The sequence below is a fragment of the Brienomyrus brachyistius genome, chromosome 11 (assembly GCF_023856365.1).
Source record: "Brienomyrus brachyistius isolate T26 chromosome 11, BBRACH_0.4, whole genome shotgun sequence".
NCBI lineage: Eukaryota > Metazoa > Chordata > Actinopteri > Osteoglossiformes > Mormyridae > Brienomyrus > Brienomyrus brachyistius.
In genome coordinates, this window is record NC_064543.1 from 4,323,155 (window position 1) to 4,336,640 (window position 13,486).

Sequence of the window (13,486 nt, forward strand, 5' to 3'; positions counted from 1 at the left end):
TACCGGTTACAATCACCATAACGCTTCAGAACTGCAAGGCCACCTGCCTGCAAATTCATCTGTCTTGCAATTGACTCGGATGAAAGTTATAAATACTAAAAGTGGCTTAGAGTAGGCCTAGAAAAAAAAAAACAGAAATTCTATTCATGATTATACTGCATAGCATTCATACTTCGGTTTCGCCACAAAATGTTTGAAGCTGAATTTTTAAAATCCAAATATAGCCTACTGAGCATTAAGAGAAAAGCTTAAGCACTCACTCTAACATTTAAAGAGGATACATTCTGCATTTTACTACTTCATGTAAGCCATCCATCCTTTTTCGGAAACTACTTGTCTTATCCAGTATCACAGGGGGGGTCTGGAACTTATCCCAGAGGCCACTGGGGCAAGGTAGGGAACACCCTCAGAAGGGGTGCCAACTCATCGCCGGGTACACTCACACACGTATGGGCAACTTGGTAACTCCAATTAGTTTTTTCGTACTGTGGGGGGAAACCAGAGTCACGTGAGGTGCTGGCAGAGACCCAAGTCCCAGAGGTGTGAGGCAACAGTACTAACCACTGCACCCCCATGCTGCCCCTTGATGTAAGCCACATAGCCCTAAAATTGCTGCCAGAAATTTTACAAACGAAATTTCTCTCAAAAGAAATGAAAACTCACGCTGAATTCTGAATATAAAGCTGTACTAACACAAGCTTTTTCTCTTTAACAGAGGCTGACTTTCGCTCTTCGTAGTAATCATGTTAAAATCATTGCGTGAATATCCGCTCTATATAATCTAATACTGACCCCAGGTGGACAGTTCTCGAAACTGCATTATTAATCAGAACAGCAGACCTCCGTAACCTCCGCGATGGGGAGCGCCATGTATATCGTGATGGACACATTTCAACATTTAATATTAGACTAACATTGTATAGAGCACAACTAAACATATGTAAAAATAAGCCATGTAAGAGACTTGATCCCAAGGGCCACCATGCTACCCCCCTTCTATCTGTCTATCTATCTGATCCCTGACTTCCCAGAATAGTCATTTTTTTGCAAAAATTCATGGGGGGGTACTTCCCCTTCGGCCGGCAAAAAGTACCGGTCCGTACTGACTGGACATTCTGCACGGAGCGCCGGTAAAAGTTTACAGACCAGCCACACGATGGTCGGACATTCTGCATGCTGCCCGGGTGAAAGTTAAAGCCTGGTTAGCGTCCACCCAAACGCCGCGGTGAAGCATTAAACTTGCTCTGAGGCAGCGCTTTAGTAAAGACGGACCGGTGCATCCCCGGAAGTGCTGCTCTCTCATGCCACGTCAGTCGTAGCGAAAGGGGGATCGTCGGAGGGCTGCATCGCCCAGGCTGAGACTCTCCGGGCGAGCCGACCCGCTGCATACCCGCGCTGTCTCGCCAGCTTTCGCCAAGAAGCATGCGGCTCCTCTGCTTTTACGCTGCGCTTATCCACGTTACTGCAGTCTGGAGCACAGAGTTAACGTTTGAATTACCGGATAACGAAAGACAGTGCTTTTACGAAGAACTTGAGAGCGAAGTTAAGTTTAATATTGATTTCCAAGTAAGTTTTCCTTTTAAAAAGGTTGGCCTATTCTCGTCGATATACTTTGGTGACTCGATTTTTAAATCAATGACACACCGTAAAACCTGGTAATTTCCATACCTCCTCTGTTAAAAGGGTGGTGGTTAAGTTCAGTGCGCATGTCCGATTCTTGTAACTATTCGCTAGAAACGCCGTTCAGTAAAACATGTACTCAGTTTGACACTTACGGCATCTTGCAATAAACTGTTGAAGCAACAGGATTCTGGTTCCCATGCATGTTTTGTTTAACAGCCTCACGTCTCCCTGTTTTTCTCACCTAACTTAGGTTATCGCTGGAGGGAACTATGATGTCGATTGCTTTGTGACAGATCCTAGGAACAATATCCTGTATCAGGAACGCAAGAAGCAGTATGACAGCTTCTCTTACACCACAACAACGAAGGGTGTCTATAAGGTGTGCTTCAGTAATGAGTTCTCCACCTTTTCCCACAAAATGATCTATTTGGATTTCCGAGCTGGGGAAGAGACTCCGCTTCTTCCTGACATGACCAAAACGGCAGCCCTCACACAGGTATGACTTTTCTAGGAGAAGTTGAGGATAAATGTGTCCAAGCCTTGCAAAGATAACCGTGTAACTTGTTTTTAGATGGAATCTGCCTGCATGTCCATCCATGAGATCCTGAAGGTGGTCGTGGAGTCGCAGACAAGGTACAGACTTAGGGAGGCCCAACACCGCATCAGGGCAGAAGACCTCCAGGACCGAGTCTCCTACTGGTCCATAGGGGAGACCCTCTTCCTGTTTGTCATCAGCATCGGCCAGGTCGTCATGCTCAGAAGCTTCTTCACTGACAAGAAAACTGCTGTCCCCGCTAGAACTTAGACTGGGATGTGGAGGCTGTGAGCTCTGCTGCCCTGAGAAGAGGCAGACATCTCACCAAAACAAGCATTTATATCTGAAAAGGAAGTCATGTTGAATACCTTATACTGCAAAACATTCCTCAGGAAATGAGAGTGAAATATTACATTCCTTATGTGTTTTGATTTTCCTGCCTAGTTTTGTATTTCTCATGTGGAAAATATCCAAAGCTCAAAGTTCGGGTAAATGACGTAAGTACTGCCTTCAAACCCTCTACTGTTTGCTCCCTAATGGTTACAACAGCGCCCCCTGTATTTTATCTGTGGTAAAAGCTGGGTATTTGTACCCGGAAAAACGGTGTAAGACGGAGGCACGATATGTTTCTTAGACCTTGATAAAATATTGTCACCTTTGATTCTCAGCAGTGTAAAATACCACGTGTTACTGTGCTGTTTTAATGCAGCAAATTAAAAGAAATGGTCACTTGGTTGTTACTCTTACAAAATGTGCAATATCATGTAATTCGCTGTTTTTGTTCTGGATGCAATATAAGTAAATAAAATTAAAATTAAATTCAGATTATGCCTGTGACTGTATGCAGATTGCCTGGCGAACGTTTTGATTCACGCTGATTAAAATCCTGAGCCAGATTTTAATCCTAGTCCGCCCCTGGTAGCAACAGACTAATCATTGTTCGAGTCTCACAGAAATGTGACGTTCACCCAACACTTCAAGCTGCAATCTGACATCCCAAACATCTCAACCATGGTGGAAGAGGAATAAAAATAAACTTTATTCAAAGTGACTTATGGTACACATTCAGAAAAAAGGGTATACACGTTTTTACCTTTGCTTGTCACTGGGGCTATACCCTCAAGGGTCTGACAACTTTACCCTAAGCTGTAGGTAATTGTACCTTATACAGAAATGGACTCGGAGGAACATCGCTAAGGTACAAACAGCTAATGTGCTTCCAATGGTACAAAAATGTTCGTCATAGTCCATTTCTGTACCTTAAAAGGTACATTTTCCTATAGCTAGGAGACAATCGGCAGACCCTTGAGGGTACAGCCCCAGTGACAAGCAAAGGTACAAGCTCATATACCCTTTTTTTCTGACAGTGTAGCTGTAGGTAAATGTACCTTGAAGGACATTTTTGTAGCATTGGAGGTACATTAAAGTTGTTTGTACCTTGAGGGCACAAAGGTGTACCAGAGCTGTACTCTGTTTCACCCTAATAGTGTATGGTTACAATTTATGGGTACTTCCTGGGATTTGAACCCAAAACCTGTGTGTTGGTAGCATCACACACACAATTTGTTGAGTTGTATCTGTTGATACTTTAATAAGTATGCCCGCGTATGTATACGCTGAACGTGACCTTACGACTCCTCACCCTGTAACAGCCGCACAGCTTGGAGTTTGCTGACATTCCAGACAGCCAGGCTGATTCTGCACAGTCTTCATTCCCCTGAAGGACGTCAGCTGGACAGCCCCCAGAACGACACTCTTGAACTCACATGACTCCACGCCTGCCAGGTTCTCTCCTAGTATGGATGCTATTCCCTGCTAAATTTAGAGCAGCGCTGGTTAAATGAGGGACAAAATGTGACGGGATTTTTTTCCAAGGCCCCCCCCCCCCCCCCCCCCCCCCCCCACCTCCCCTCTAGTCCGCTATTAACCTCCGTGGACATTTCCCCATGGATGGAACCTGACAGAGCATGAGGCAATTCTCTGTGCGGTGTCCACAGCCCACTTCACAGCCAATATCCCAAAAAATCAACCCACTGAGGGCAGTTTTTCCACATAATGAATTTTGTGCTAATAGATAGAAGAAAATTATTAATATATGCTAGACTATATAATTTCTGATTTTCAAATAAACTTAACATAAGTCAGCTATACTGATGAAACATATACGGATTGTCCTCTGATTGATATAGCAGAATTTCTTAGATTAAATAAGTGCTTATTTGTTCTGTTGAGCATAGGACCATTTACATATAATGAAAACCTAGGTTTACAGCAGACTGTCACTGGGACCAGGGACATCCAGCCCAGGACAAATGATCCTCGGGAAAGGTTTGACTTCATAAAATCCCTCGGGAAAGGTTTGACTTCATAAAATCAGCTACATCAGAAACTGCGTTAAAGTTTGAGTATCACAGTTACTCCTTTACACAGTGAGATTAAATACTGTTACACATTCATTCTCTGCTCTAGATAACGAGTCTGACAGCGCCTAAGAATAGCGTTATACTGCAGTTACACAAAAAGCTCGGCAGGGGTCACTCGTTAACGTCATGCAGAATCCCTTCAGTGTTAAATAATTTAATCACGTAATGAATCGCTTTCTATTTTTTAAAATATCATATTAAAGATGATATTAAGGATGAAAAACACAAGAATAAATAGGTAGTTTACGCAAAGACTGGGATGCAAAAGGTCAACAGGCCGAGTCCCAGCTCCTGGCCGGACCGCGCTTATTTCGGAGGAGTTGGCAGTGGCCGCATCGCCGCAGTCACCGGCGGCTGGGCGCAGACGCGCCCCATTGGCCAGCTGGCTGCTTGGATCATCCTCGCTCTGTCCCCTGCGCTCCGCCGGGGAGGCGCTTTCTATTTATTTCGGGGGGGCGCTCCTTCTGAACTCGGCGCGCCGTCAGACTGTTTCTCAAGGTGGATCCGGTGAAACATGGCAGGGCATTTGAAGGTCCTTACTTCTCTCTGTAGGTCTTCGGTGGCTTTTTCCAAAAAGCCCCCCGCCATCGCGTCTTTTGCAACCTGCCATCATGAGCAGCGGCGAAACTGTGAGTTTCACTAACATTTATTATAATTAAATTATACGTAGAGTCTTCGCTGTTTCGCGGAGACGAATAACGGCGCAGTCAGTGTTAACTGCGTCTCTGACATTAGGCTGCATGTTCCTACATGTAACTATTGGATGGGATCCAATACCAGTGCATGATGTCCTTCGGCATAATCATTTTCCCATGCATTAGTAATCCCTCATTTTTTCTACTGCATTTTGCCTAAAATTTGAGCCAAGTACGACACCGAGTCTGCGCTCTGTGCCCTTTAAAGACCGCTTTGCCTAAGGGTAGCTGGCATACTGACAGGTAACCAGCTAGTTAGTAAACCGTCTGCTTGATCTAGAAAGTTGGTGATGACGGTGAGAGGTAATAGGCTCAGCTGTTGGAATTTCGCGTTATATTGCTTTGTTTTAAATGCGAATGAATTGCACGTGTCTTATGTGACATAACAGTCAAAATATTATTTAGCAGTAGCTTAATATGTTTGGCATATTAAACTGCTTCATCCTGTTTGGCGGATAGTTGCATTGTAGAAAAGTTTGGGCGCTTCGTAATTTGTCCGTGTGCGGTATTCATGGTGGATGGCAGGGGTGGCGGCTTCAATGACACTGACGTTCCTCATCAGTTTTAACCCAAATCTATTAAGGACAACGCAATTGCTATTTGTATCAGACTTTTTCAGATCCTTTGTCCCACAGCGATTGAATTCGGTGGCGCATCCTTTGTTTCTTGGCAGGCGGTCTTTCACAAGGTCGCAAAGTTTGCCCGTGACTTGGTGGCAATAATAAGTCAGGTTTCCCTGAAATAATACAAATGGTGATTATTTCCGCGGCCGGTTGAAATGCTGCGATTTTTACTCGGATTGTGTGAGGTTGTGCGTTTTTTAAACTGCGGTTCGCTGTGGAAAAGGCTGTGAACGTAGGGTTTCAAGGTCAGACCCTGGGAAGGAGAAGCTGGACCTGGAGGAAGGGCAGCAACTTCAGTCCCACATACGCGTGTCATTTACACACAGGGCAGATGTAACCGGCATTTTATAGTTTTACAAGCGACCATAACGTGTATCTGTTTGTTGCACAACCTTTGCCTTGACATTTTTGTGTTTTTAACAATCCTATTAAACTTTTTGATTTCAAAACGATGGTCCATAACAATTATGATTTTTACCGCCGATTGTTTTCTTTTGTGGGGCTGTAAATAAACAAGGTGTCTTGAATATTCAGACAAAATGAGGACTTCTGCCTAGTTGGTTCAAGGCGGATCGGTGGAACCGGAGGCTGGTTTATACGGACTAAAAGCATGAATATTGTCCAGATAGCGGCGAGCCCGGCGGTGCAAAGCGGTCCCCCAATGCCCCACTGCCGTGGAAGATAACGCAGACACCCAGTGCAAGTGAGCTGGTCCAGAAACACCAGCACTGCAATCTTATCCTCATGGCAGATTTGATGATTAAATGGGCGATCCTGTTCCCAGACTTCCCGTTTCGTATCTCTCTGTGGTTAATGTCTCTGCATTTCTGATCCTGTAATGGATAACCGGCCAGTCTCCTAACACTAGCATATAATCTCCAAGCCTCGTAAAAGTCTTCTTCGGCTGTTTTACTTTGTTGTCCTTTAGTAAGGGCAAAACTACTGAATTTTCCGTGGCAAAAGTACATTTCTGATATTTCTGGGTAGGCCTATTGCAAGTATGTTTAAATATTCTGTATGTTCTGTAACATAACTTAACCCGTTTAAGTTAATATCCTAGTTGTCATATCTTGCTATTTAACTAAAAAATAAGACCCACGGAGGGCAAAGGGTTTAATTGTCCATAACATACTTTAACAGCAGTTCTGTTAAGGATCCAGCCTTTGGCAGATCCACCTGGCCTGTTGTCCAAATTATGCTTAATGAGGGTGTCACCTCTCCTTTTGTAAAAAGAATAAGGCTCATTTCTCATAAGCCAGACATGAGCATAGCAGAATTTTATGGTATTTGACACATTAAACAGAGACATTGATCTCTGCACTGTCTGTGTGCAGTGACACATATTTAATGTTGTGCTTTTGCACAGGGTAAGCAGTGTGACCTGATCAGTTACCTTGGAAGCAGCGCAAATGATAAAAATAATAATTTAACCTCCATTTTAACGGATCGTTAAGTTCTTATTTCCTGAATGGCAGCAGAGAGGACAGCAGGCATCCTGTGACCTGTTGAAAAGGTCAAAGGTGACGTGTGTCACCTGGTCACTGGTCCATGCGCCAGTGATTCAGCTGCCGCATATATATAACACTCACCGATGCCCTGTGATCAACTAATACTTCTTCAATGAAAATAATCATCCCTGATTATTACTTCAGTTGGCACTCAGTCTTGCGTGGTTTTTAGCGAAAACATGCTTCGCAAGTGAAAAAGGTAATCAAACATCTTTGCTTACAGCAGGGGTGGGGAACCTGATCCATGGAGGGCCGGTGCGGGTTTTTGGGATGACCTCTCAATCAGCCAATAAAATAGCAGTGGTTCTCAACTCCAGTCCTGGGGACCCAGTGTTATTGGCTGATTGAGAGGTCATTCCAAAAACCCGCACCGGCCCTCTTTACATTCCATGGATCAGGTTCCCCACACGTGGTTTACAGCATGGCTTCCCAAACTTTTCTACCTGCGACCCCCAAAATCTCAGTGCCAGAGACTTGGACCCTCTTTACCCTACTGGTGTGTCATGAGTCCCACTTCGGAAAGCCCTGCTCTACAGTGTGCAGAGCTGTGTGATGTGCTACCGCCATGTGGGCTATGTGAGGGTCACATGTTTCTGGGGTGACCCTCGTTGCCAAGGGGTCACCATTCCCTGTCCTGTCCTGTGTGAGAATGGCCGCCGAGTCCTCGGCCCTGGAGGGGGCGCTTTCGGCAGAGTCTTTCCCGTTTTTGTGCGATACCATTTCCCAAGGTCAGCTGATGCAGCGTGACATGAGACCCGGCTTAATAGCTAAGGACCGAGTTTTGTCAAACTATACTTTGATATTAAGGAACTTCTTCCTTTGAGTTTCACTGAAAATGGAGGGAGAGTCTTGATGCTCAGCTAACAAAACATGCCACCCTCGTAATATTTTGTTTCACAATATTTTATTGCAAAATGCCAGTCAGCATGATCAGTTTTCTTTAGTAAAAGCACCCACCCTTTAAACTGTAATTTTCCTTTTCTCTTTCCTGTCCCACTTGGAATGACCCAGCAATAACGTTTCTGGTCTGCTGCATAGGAAGTGTTTCTGTGCCGTGATGCTCGTGGGTCGTCTCGGCTCTAGAAGTGGCACCACCCATCATTTCCAAATTTTTTTTTAATTATTTTTTTTATTGTTCTGCAGATGCTGACAAACGTATCAAGGTGGCCCAGCCTGTGGTGGAGATGGATGGGGATGAGATGACCAGGATAATATGGGAGTTCATCAAGGAAAAGGTAGGGTTTCCTGAACGGCAATCAGGTGGTGCAGGAGCTTCCGCTGGTTACTGTGGGTGGTGCCCAGTGGATGACATCACTGTGTGTGATCTGTATGAATTCAGCAACAGGAGCTGATTTGTTTAACTGGCATTTCCCTAAACGTGTAAATAAATGTCCTAAATTAATTTCCTGGAGAATTTCTTACCCATCCATCCATCCATTTTCCAAACCACTTGTCCTACTGGGTCGTGGGGGGTCCGGAGCCTATCCCGGAAGCAATGGGCACGAGACAGGGAACAGCCCACGATGGGGGGCCAGCCCATCGCAGGGCACACTCGCACACCATCCACTCACACATGCACACCTATGGGCAATTTAGCAACTCCAATTAGCCTCAGCATGTTTCTGGGGGGAAACCGGAGTACCCGGAGGAAACCCCACGACGACAACATGCAAACTCCGCACACATGTGACCCAGGCGGAGACTCGAACCCGGGTCCCAGAGGTGTGAGGCAACAGTGCTAACCACTGCACCACCATGCCACCCCACTTACCCATTGTATGGAATCTTTATAACATTTCAATTAACCTCTCGCGATAGCATGTGGCTAAATGTTGTTACTTTCTGCTCCTGGTAGCTCATCCTGCCCCACGTTGCCGTCGAACTGAAATACTTTGACCTGGGCCTTCCATACCGTGACCAGACAGACGATCAGGTCACCGTCGACTCTGCCCTGGCCACCAAAAAATACAGTGTTGCTGTTAAATGTGCGACGATCACGCCAGATGAGGCCCGAGTGGAAGGTAGCGTCGGTCATTTGGATGGTGATAAGGGTAGGGAATAATTATTTGTGGCTGAGCTGTGTCACACTGAGCATGCTCACCCTCACTCCCCAGAGTTCAAGCTGAAGAAGATGTGGAAGAGTCCCAATGGAACGATCAGAAACATTCTGGGCGGGACTGTGTTCCGTGAGCCAATCATCTGCAAGAACATTCCCCGTCTGGTTCCTGGTTGGACACAGCCTATCACCATAGGCAGGCACGCTTTTGGTGACCAGGTGTGGCTTCTCGGCAGGAGCGTGATCCCTGGTGATTGTTGCATGAGACTTTCGGTCATTCCATGATTCCCGTTGTATCTCTGTTGAGCAGTACAGAGCGACGGACTTTGTGGTGGACCAGCCCGGCAAATTCAAGATAATCTTTACCCCCACTGACGGAAGCAAAGCCAAGGAGTGGGAGGTGTTTGACTTCCCTGGGGGGGGATGTGGCATGGGGATGTACAACACCGATGAGGTGAGACCACCCACCCTCACTTGTCCTTTCTGATCACTTTTGAAACTTTAATGTTAATTTTGTACATTAAAATTGCATTATTTGGTTTGTTAGTCATCCCCTGTAATCCAGTTGCCACCTGGTGTACTGGTTTCACTTTCTATCCTACCTGCTGTGATTTGAGCCACAGCAGTAATTCTTATTTTGATTGGACTCTCCCTCCCTCGCTCCCCACCCCCCGTAGTCGATTAGCGGCTTTGCACACAGCTGTTTCCAGTACGCCATCCAGAAGAAGTGGCCCCTCTACATGAGCACAAAGAACACCATCCTGAAGGCCTACGATGGTCGCTTCAAAGACATCTTCCAGGACATCTTCGAGAAGTAAGGATTATGGACACTAAGGGTGACGGTATCGGGTTACATACCATAATATAGAGCAAACCGATGAGCAAGATATGTGAGGTATTGATAGATGGTTAGCAGTAGATATGGCGAGCAAAATGTTGAAGAAAATCTCCAGATCTTCATCACATGTCCGTGATGATCAGGTTTGAAATGGACGTTCCGATTCTTCACTCTATGTGTGGATCAGGATGTACATTCATGACATCTTATGCAGGAACTACAAGCCAGAGTTTGACAAGCTGAAGATCTGGTACGAGCATCGACTCATCGACGACATGGTGGCCCAGGTGCTGAAGTCCTCCGGGGCCTTCGTGTGGGCCTGCAAGAACTACGACGGAGATGTGCAGTCGGACATCCTGGCCCAGGGTGGGGTCTTCGTTTGCTCTCCACACGGTTCTTGTGAAAGGAACCCCCATTACGTCCAGAATGACTTGATGTTTTTAGCACTCGTACCGGTAAATTCAATCACTTAGCTGATGCTTTTGATCAAATGAACCAACTCAGAGGTACCAGAAAAGGTTCCTCCTGGGTTGTTCTCACCCACTAGGCCACCTGCTACCTGCAGTATGCAGCCCCACTGGGGTATGACTGGGCCTCGCCTTGTACTTCAGGTTTTGGCTCCTTGGGGTTGATGACCTCAGTGCTGGTGTGTCCCGATGGCCGGACCATAGAAGCAGAGGCGGCCCATGGCACGGTGACCAGGCACTACCGTGAGCACCAGAAGGTGAGGGAGGAGCTCTCTTCTCAAGTAGAAGTGACTGAGGAGCCACTGTGGTCTCGAAGACATAGGTGCTCATGTTTTTACTCTTCCAGGGAAGGCCGACAAGCACTAACCCCATTGCCAGCATATTTGCCTGGACCAGGGGTCTCGAACATCGTGGGAAACTGGACAACAATCCCGACCTGATCAAGTAATGTCTGCCTTCTACTCCCATCTTGCCCTGACCAGACAGACTTTTCAGTCAGACAAACAGTGTCTCATGGAGAGGAGAATGATGCAAGCTGTGTTTCAGTGCTCAGAGAACGCGAGTTATTCACAACAAACGTGAATCATTGTACTTGCAGGTTTTCCCAGACCCTGGAGAGGGTGTGTGTAGAGACTGTGGAAAGTGGCGTGATGACCAAGGATCTTGCCGGCTGCATCCATGGCCTTGCCAAGTGAGTCTCCCAGCTTGCTCAGCACATTCAAACAAAAAAAAAAAAAAAACTGCAAATCTAGACCTCCCTCCTGTGTTTACCTCCTCAGTGAGTTCCTAGTAATTCAATGCATGAACACACTACTCTAGAAAGATCCAGATTCCCCCCACCCCACAGTTGGAGTGCCCCCTTTCCCCAAACAGTACCCTAATCCTTCTTACCTTGTTATTAATACCAGTTGCAAGCTGAACGAACACTTTGTGAACACCACGGATTTCCTGGATGCCATCAGGAACAATCTGGACAAAGCTCTCCGCAAGTAAAGACTGACCTGGGAAAGACATCTTCAGCAGCGTGTTTTTAAATTTAAAGGGCCTTTATCACACACTTCTTCCCTGAAACAAACCTTTTGACTGTGTATATTCCATTAGGACAGCATCTGAATGTACAGTCAGTTTCCATTGTTATGGTTCCCAGACCCTGTAGAAGGAAACTGGAGAACCGTTGGATCGTAACGATGATCCCCACCAAGATCGCTTTCAGGAGCACCTGTTCAGTCATAAATCTTTCATATTTTTTCCCTCGATAAAGCACCCCAAAAGTGTTCTTATTTACATTAAGTTCTTTACAGTAAGAACCAAAGACTTCAACTGTCCCCTAAAGCTGGCAGTTAGAAGAACATAATTTATTTTACTCTCTGCTGTCTGTGATGTCGAAGCTTTCAGAAATACAGACAAATGAAATGTGTTTGGTCAGTCTGCTGTGTGATCTGTCACTCGATGGGGCCCCTTGGTGTGAGAAAATGGCGGTTCCTGAATTTCGCAGCCTCTCTGGTGCAGTGTGAACAGCTTCCCTATCTGGGGACTCTGCTCTGCTACACCAAGGCTGGAAATCGGAGGAGCACCTGAAATATCTAATGTCATGATCGCTCTGTCAACGCCGTCTCATTTCCTGATCCGGGTGATCTCTGGTCACATGGTTTTTATTCCCCCTACTCACATGACCTGGTTACCCGGGTAACTAAACAGGATCTAATTTTTGCATCCGAGTTATTTTCTGCAGATCCCTGAGGTGTTAGATGTGTTTTAGCATGATTGTGTTCCCGAGAACCGCTCCTGAGGAAACCACTTACTACCCGCGAAATATTTTGGGCTTCAAGGACAGAGAAATACTTCTTGGATTTACTCGAGACACATTAACACTTTTGGTTTTATACTATTGAAGCACGGACACTAAAAATAACAGGTTTATCACAGCACATAGTTAAACATTGGGGTTACTGTCAAAGTGTTATTGAATTTAGAAACCAAAATAAGAACATTATAATTTACTGTTTGGAAAACTCACATACCTTCAGTCATTTCTGTGCACAGGATCAGACCCAGCGAAAGATTAAATGTAATTTTTTTTTGTCTGCAAAGCCACTAAAGGACTTTGAAAAGCACATGTTACACTGAGGTGAGCGTTAGACAGACCAACGGTGTCTGACAGTAGTTTGGGGAGCTGTGGGTGCCGGCATTTTGGAAGCCTCCTGACAGTCACTGCAGCGTTTGACGGAGCACATGGGGGGGAGGGACTTTGAGAGTCCCATTCAGTTTGAAATAAAAACTATCAGAAATAGTGAACTGAAAAAACAGCAAGTTATCCGCACTCTCCGTGTTTCAGGATGACCTCTAACAGTGTGTCTAACCCCCCCCCCCCCCGTACCCACAAGCCTGACGCAGACCCCATCAACCCATCAGCTCCCACTACCACCTCCCAGCTGCCTCAATACTCAGCATTTACATCAAGAAATAAACATCTGCTGGAATATCATCCATCATTTACCTTTGAGGTCCGGAGCACATGGTTAATTCATTCAAATATTTTAAATCATTTGTCAACATTTATCCAGGGCAGGTAAGATGCTGCCTATCAGCAAGGTGTTCTGCTTGCTGATATGGAAATGCTCTTTTGAAGACAGAATAGGCATATTCACATATTTTTGAACAAATTGCTTTCTGAAAAACACCCAAAGAGTGATCACTCAGTTCACACTGAGGGCCTTC

General features: G+C 45.6%; 2 protein-coding genes across 2 annotated transcripts; both read left to right on the plus strand.

The window, feature by feature from the left end:
* The first annotated feature begins 1,280 nt into the window (after positions 1 to 1,280).
* tmed3 (transmembrane p24 trafficking protein 3) lies at positions 1,281 to 2,981 on the plus strand. The gene is made up of 3 exons (XM_049031479.1): positions 1,281 to 1,566; positions 1,874 to 2,119; positions 2,195 to 2,981. The coding sequence occupies exons 1-3, from the start codon at positions 1,423 to 1,425 to the stop codon at positions 2,426 to 2,428; spliced, it is 624 nt and encodes a 207-aa protein (XP_048887436.1). The 5' UTR covers positions 1,281 to 1,422; the 3' UTR covers positions 2,429 to 2,981.
* A 2,038-nt stretch (positions 2,982 to 5,019) lies between these two features.
* On the plus strand, positions 5,020 to 12,185 carry idh2 (isocitrate dehydrogenase (NADP(+)) 2). The gene is made up of 11 exons (XM_049031476.1): positions 5,020 to 5,210; positions 8,551 to 8,642; positions 9,263 to 9,428; positions 9,522 to 9,682; positions 9,774 to 9,917; positions 10,141 to 10,277; positions 10,516 to 10,667; positions 10,913 to 11,025; positions 11,115 to 11,212; positions 11,367 to 11,459; positions 11,677 to 12,185. Exons 1-11 carry the CDS (start codon positions 5,096 to 5,098, stop codon positions 11,759 to 11,761), a joined length of 1,356 nt encoding a protein of 451 aa, XP_048887433.1. The 5' UTR covers positions 5,020 to 5,095; the 3' UTR covers positions 11,762 to 12,185.
* The last annotated feature ends 1,301 nt before the right edge of the window (positions 12,186 to 13,486 follow it).

Bases quoted from the DNA above. Each gene is read 5' to 3' on its own strand.
- tmed3 (XM_049031479.1), top strand. From the start codon at position 1,423: ATGCGGCTCCTCTGCTTTTACGCTGCGCTTATCCACGTTACTGCAGTC. The intron at 1,567-1,873 runs GTAAGTTTTCCT...CACCTAACTTAG, and splicing joins AGTTTAATATTGATTTCCAA to GTTATCGCTGGAGGGAACTA. The intron at 2,120-2,194 runs GTATGACTTTTC...ACTTGTTTTTAG, and splicing joins AAACGGCAGCCCTCACACAG to ATGGAATCTGCCTGCATGTC.
- idh2 (XM_049031476.1), top strand. From the start codon at position 5,096: ATGGCAGGGCATTTGAAGGTCCTTACTTCTCTCTGTAGGTCTTCGGTG. The intron at 5,211-8,550 runs GTGAGTTTCACT...ATTGTTCTGCAG, and splicing joins TCATGAGCAGCGGCGAAACT to ATGCTGACAAACGTATCAAG. The intron at 11,213-11,366 runs GTAATGTCTGCC...TTGTACTTGCAG, and splicing joins AACAATCCCGACCTGATCAA to GTTTTCCCAGACCCTGGAGA.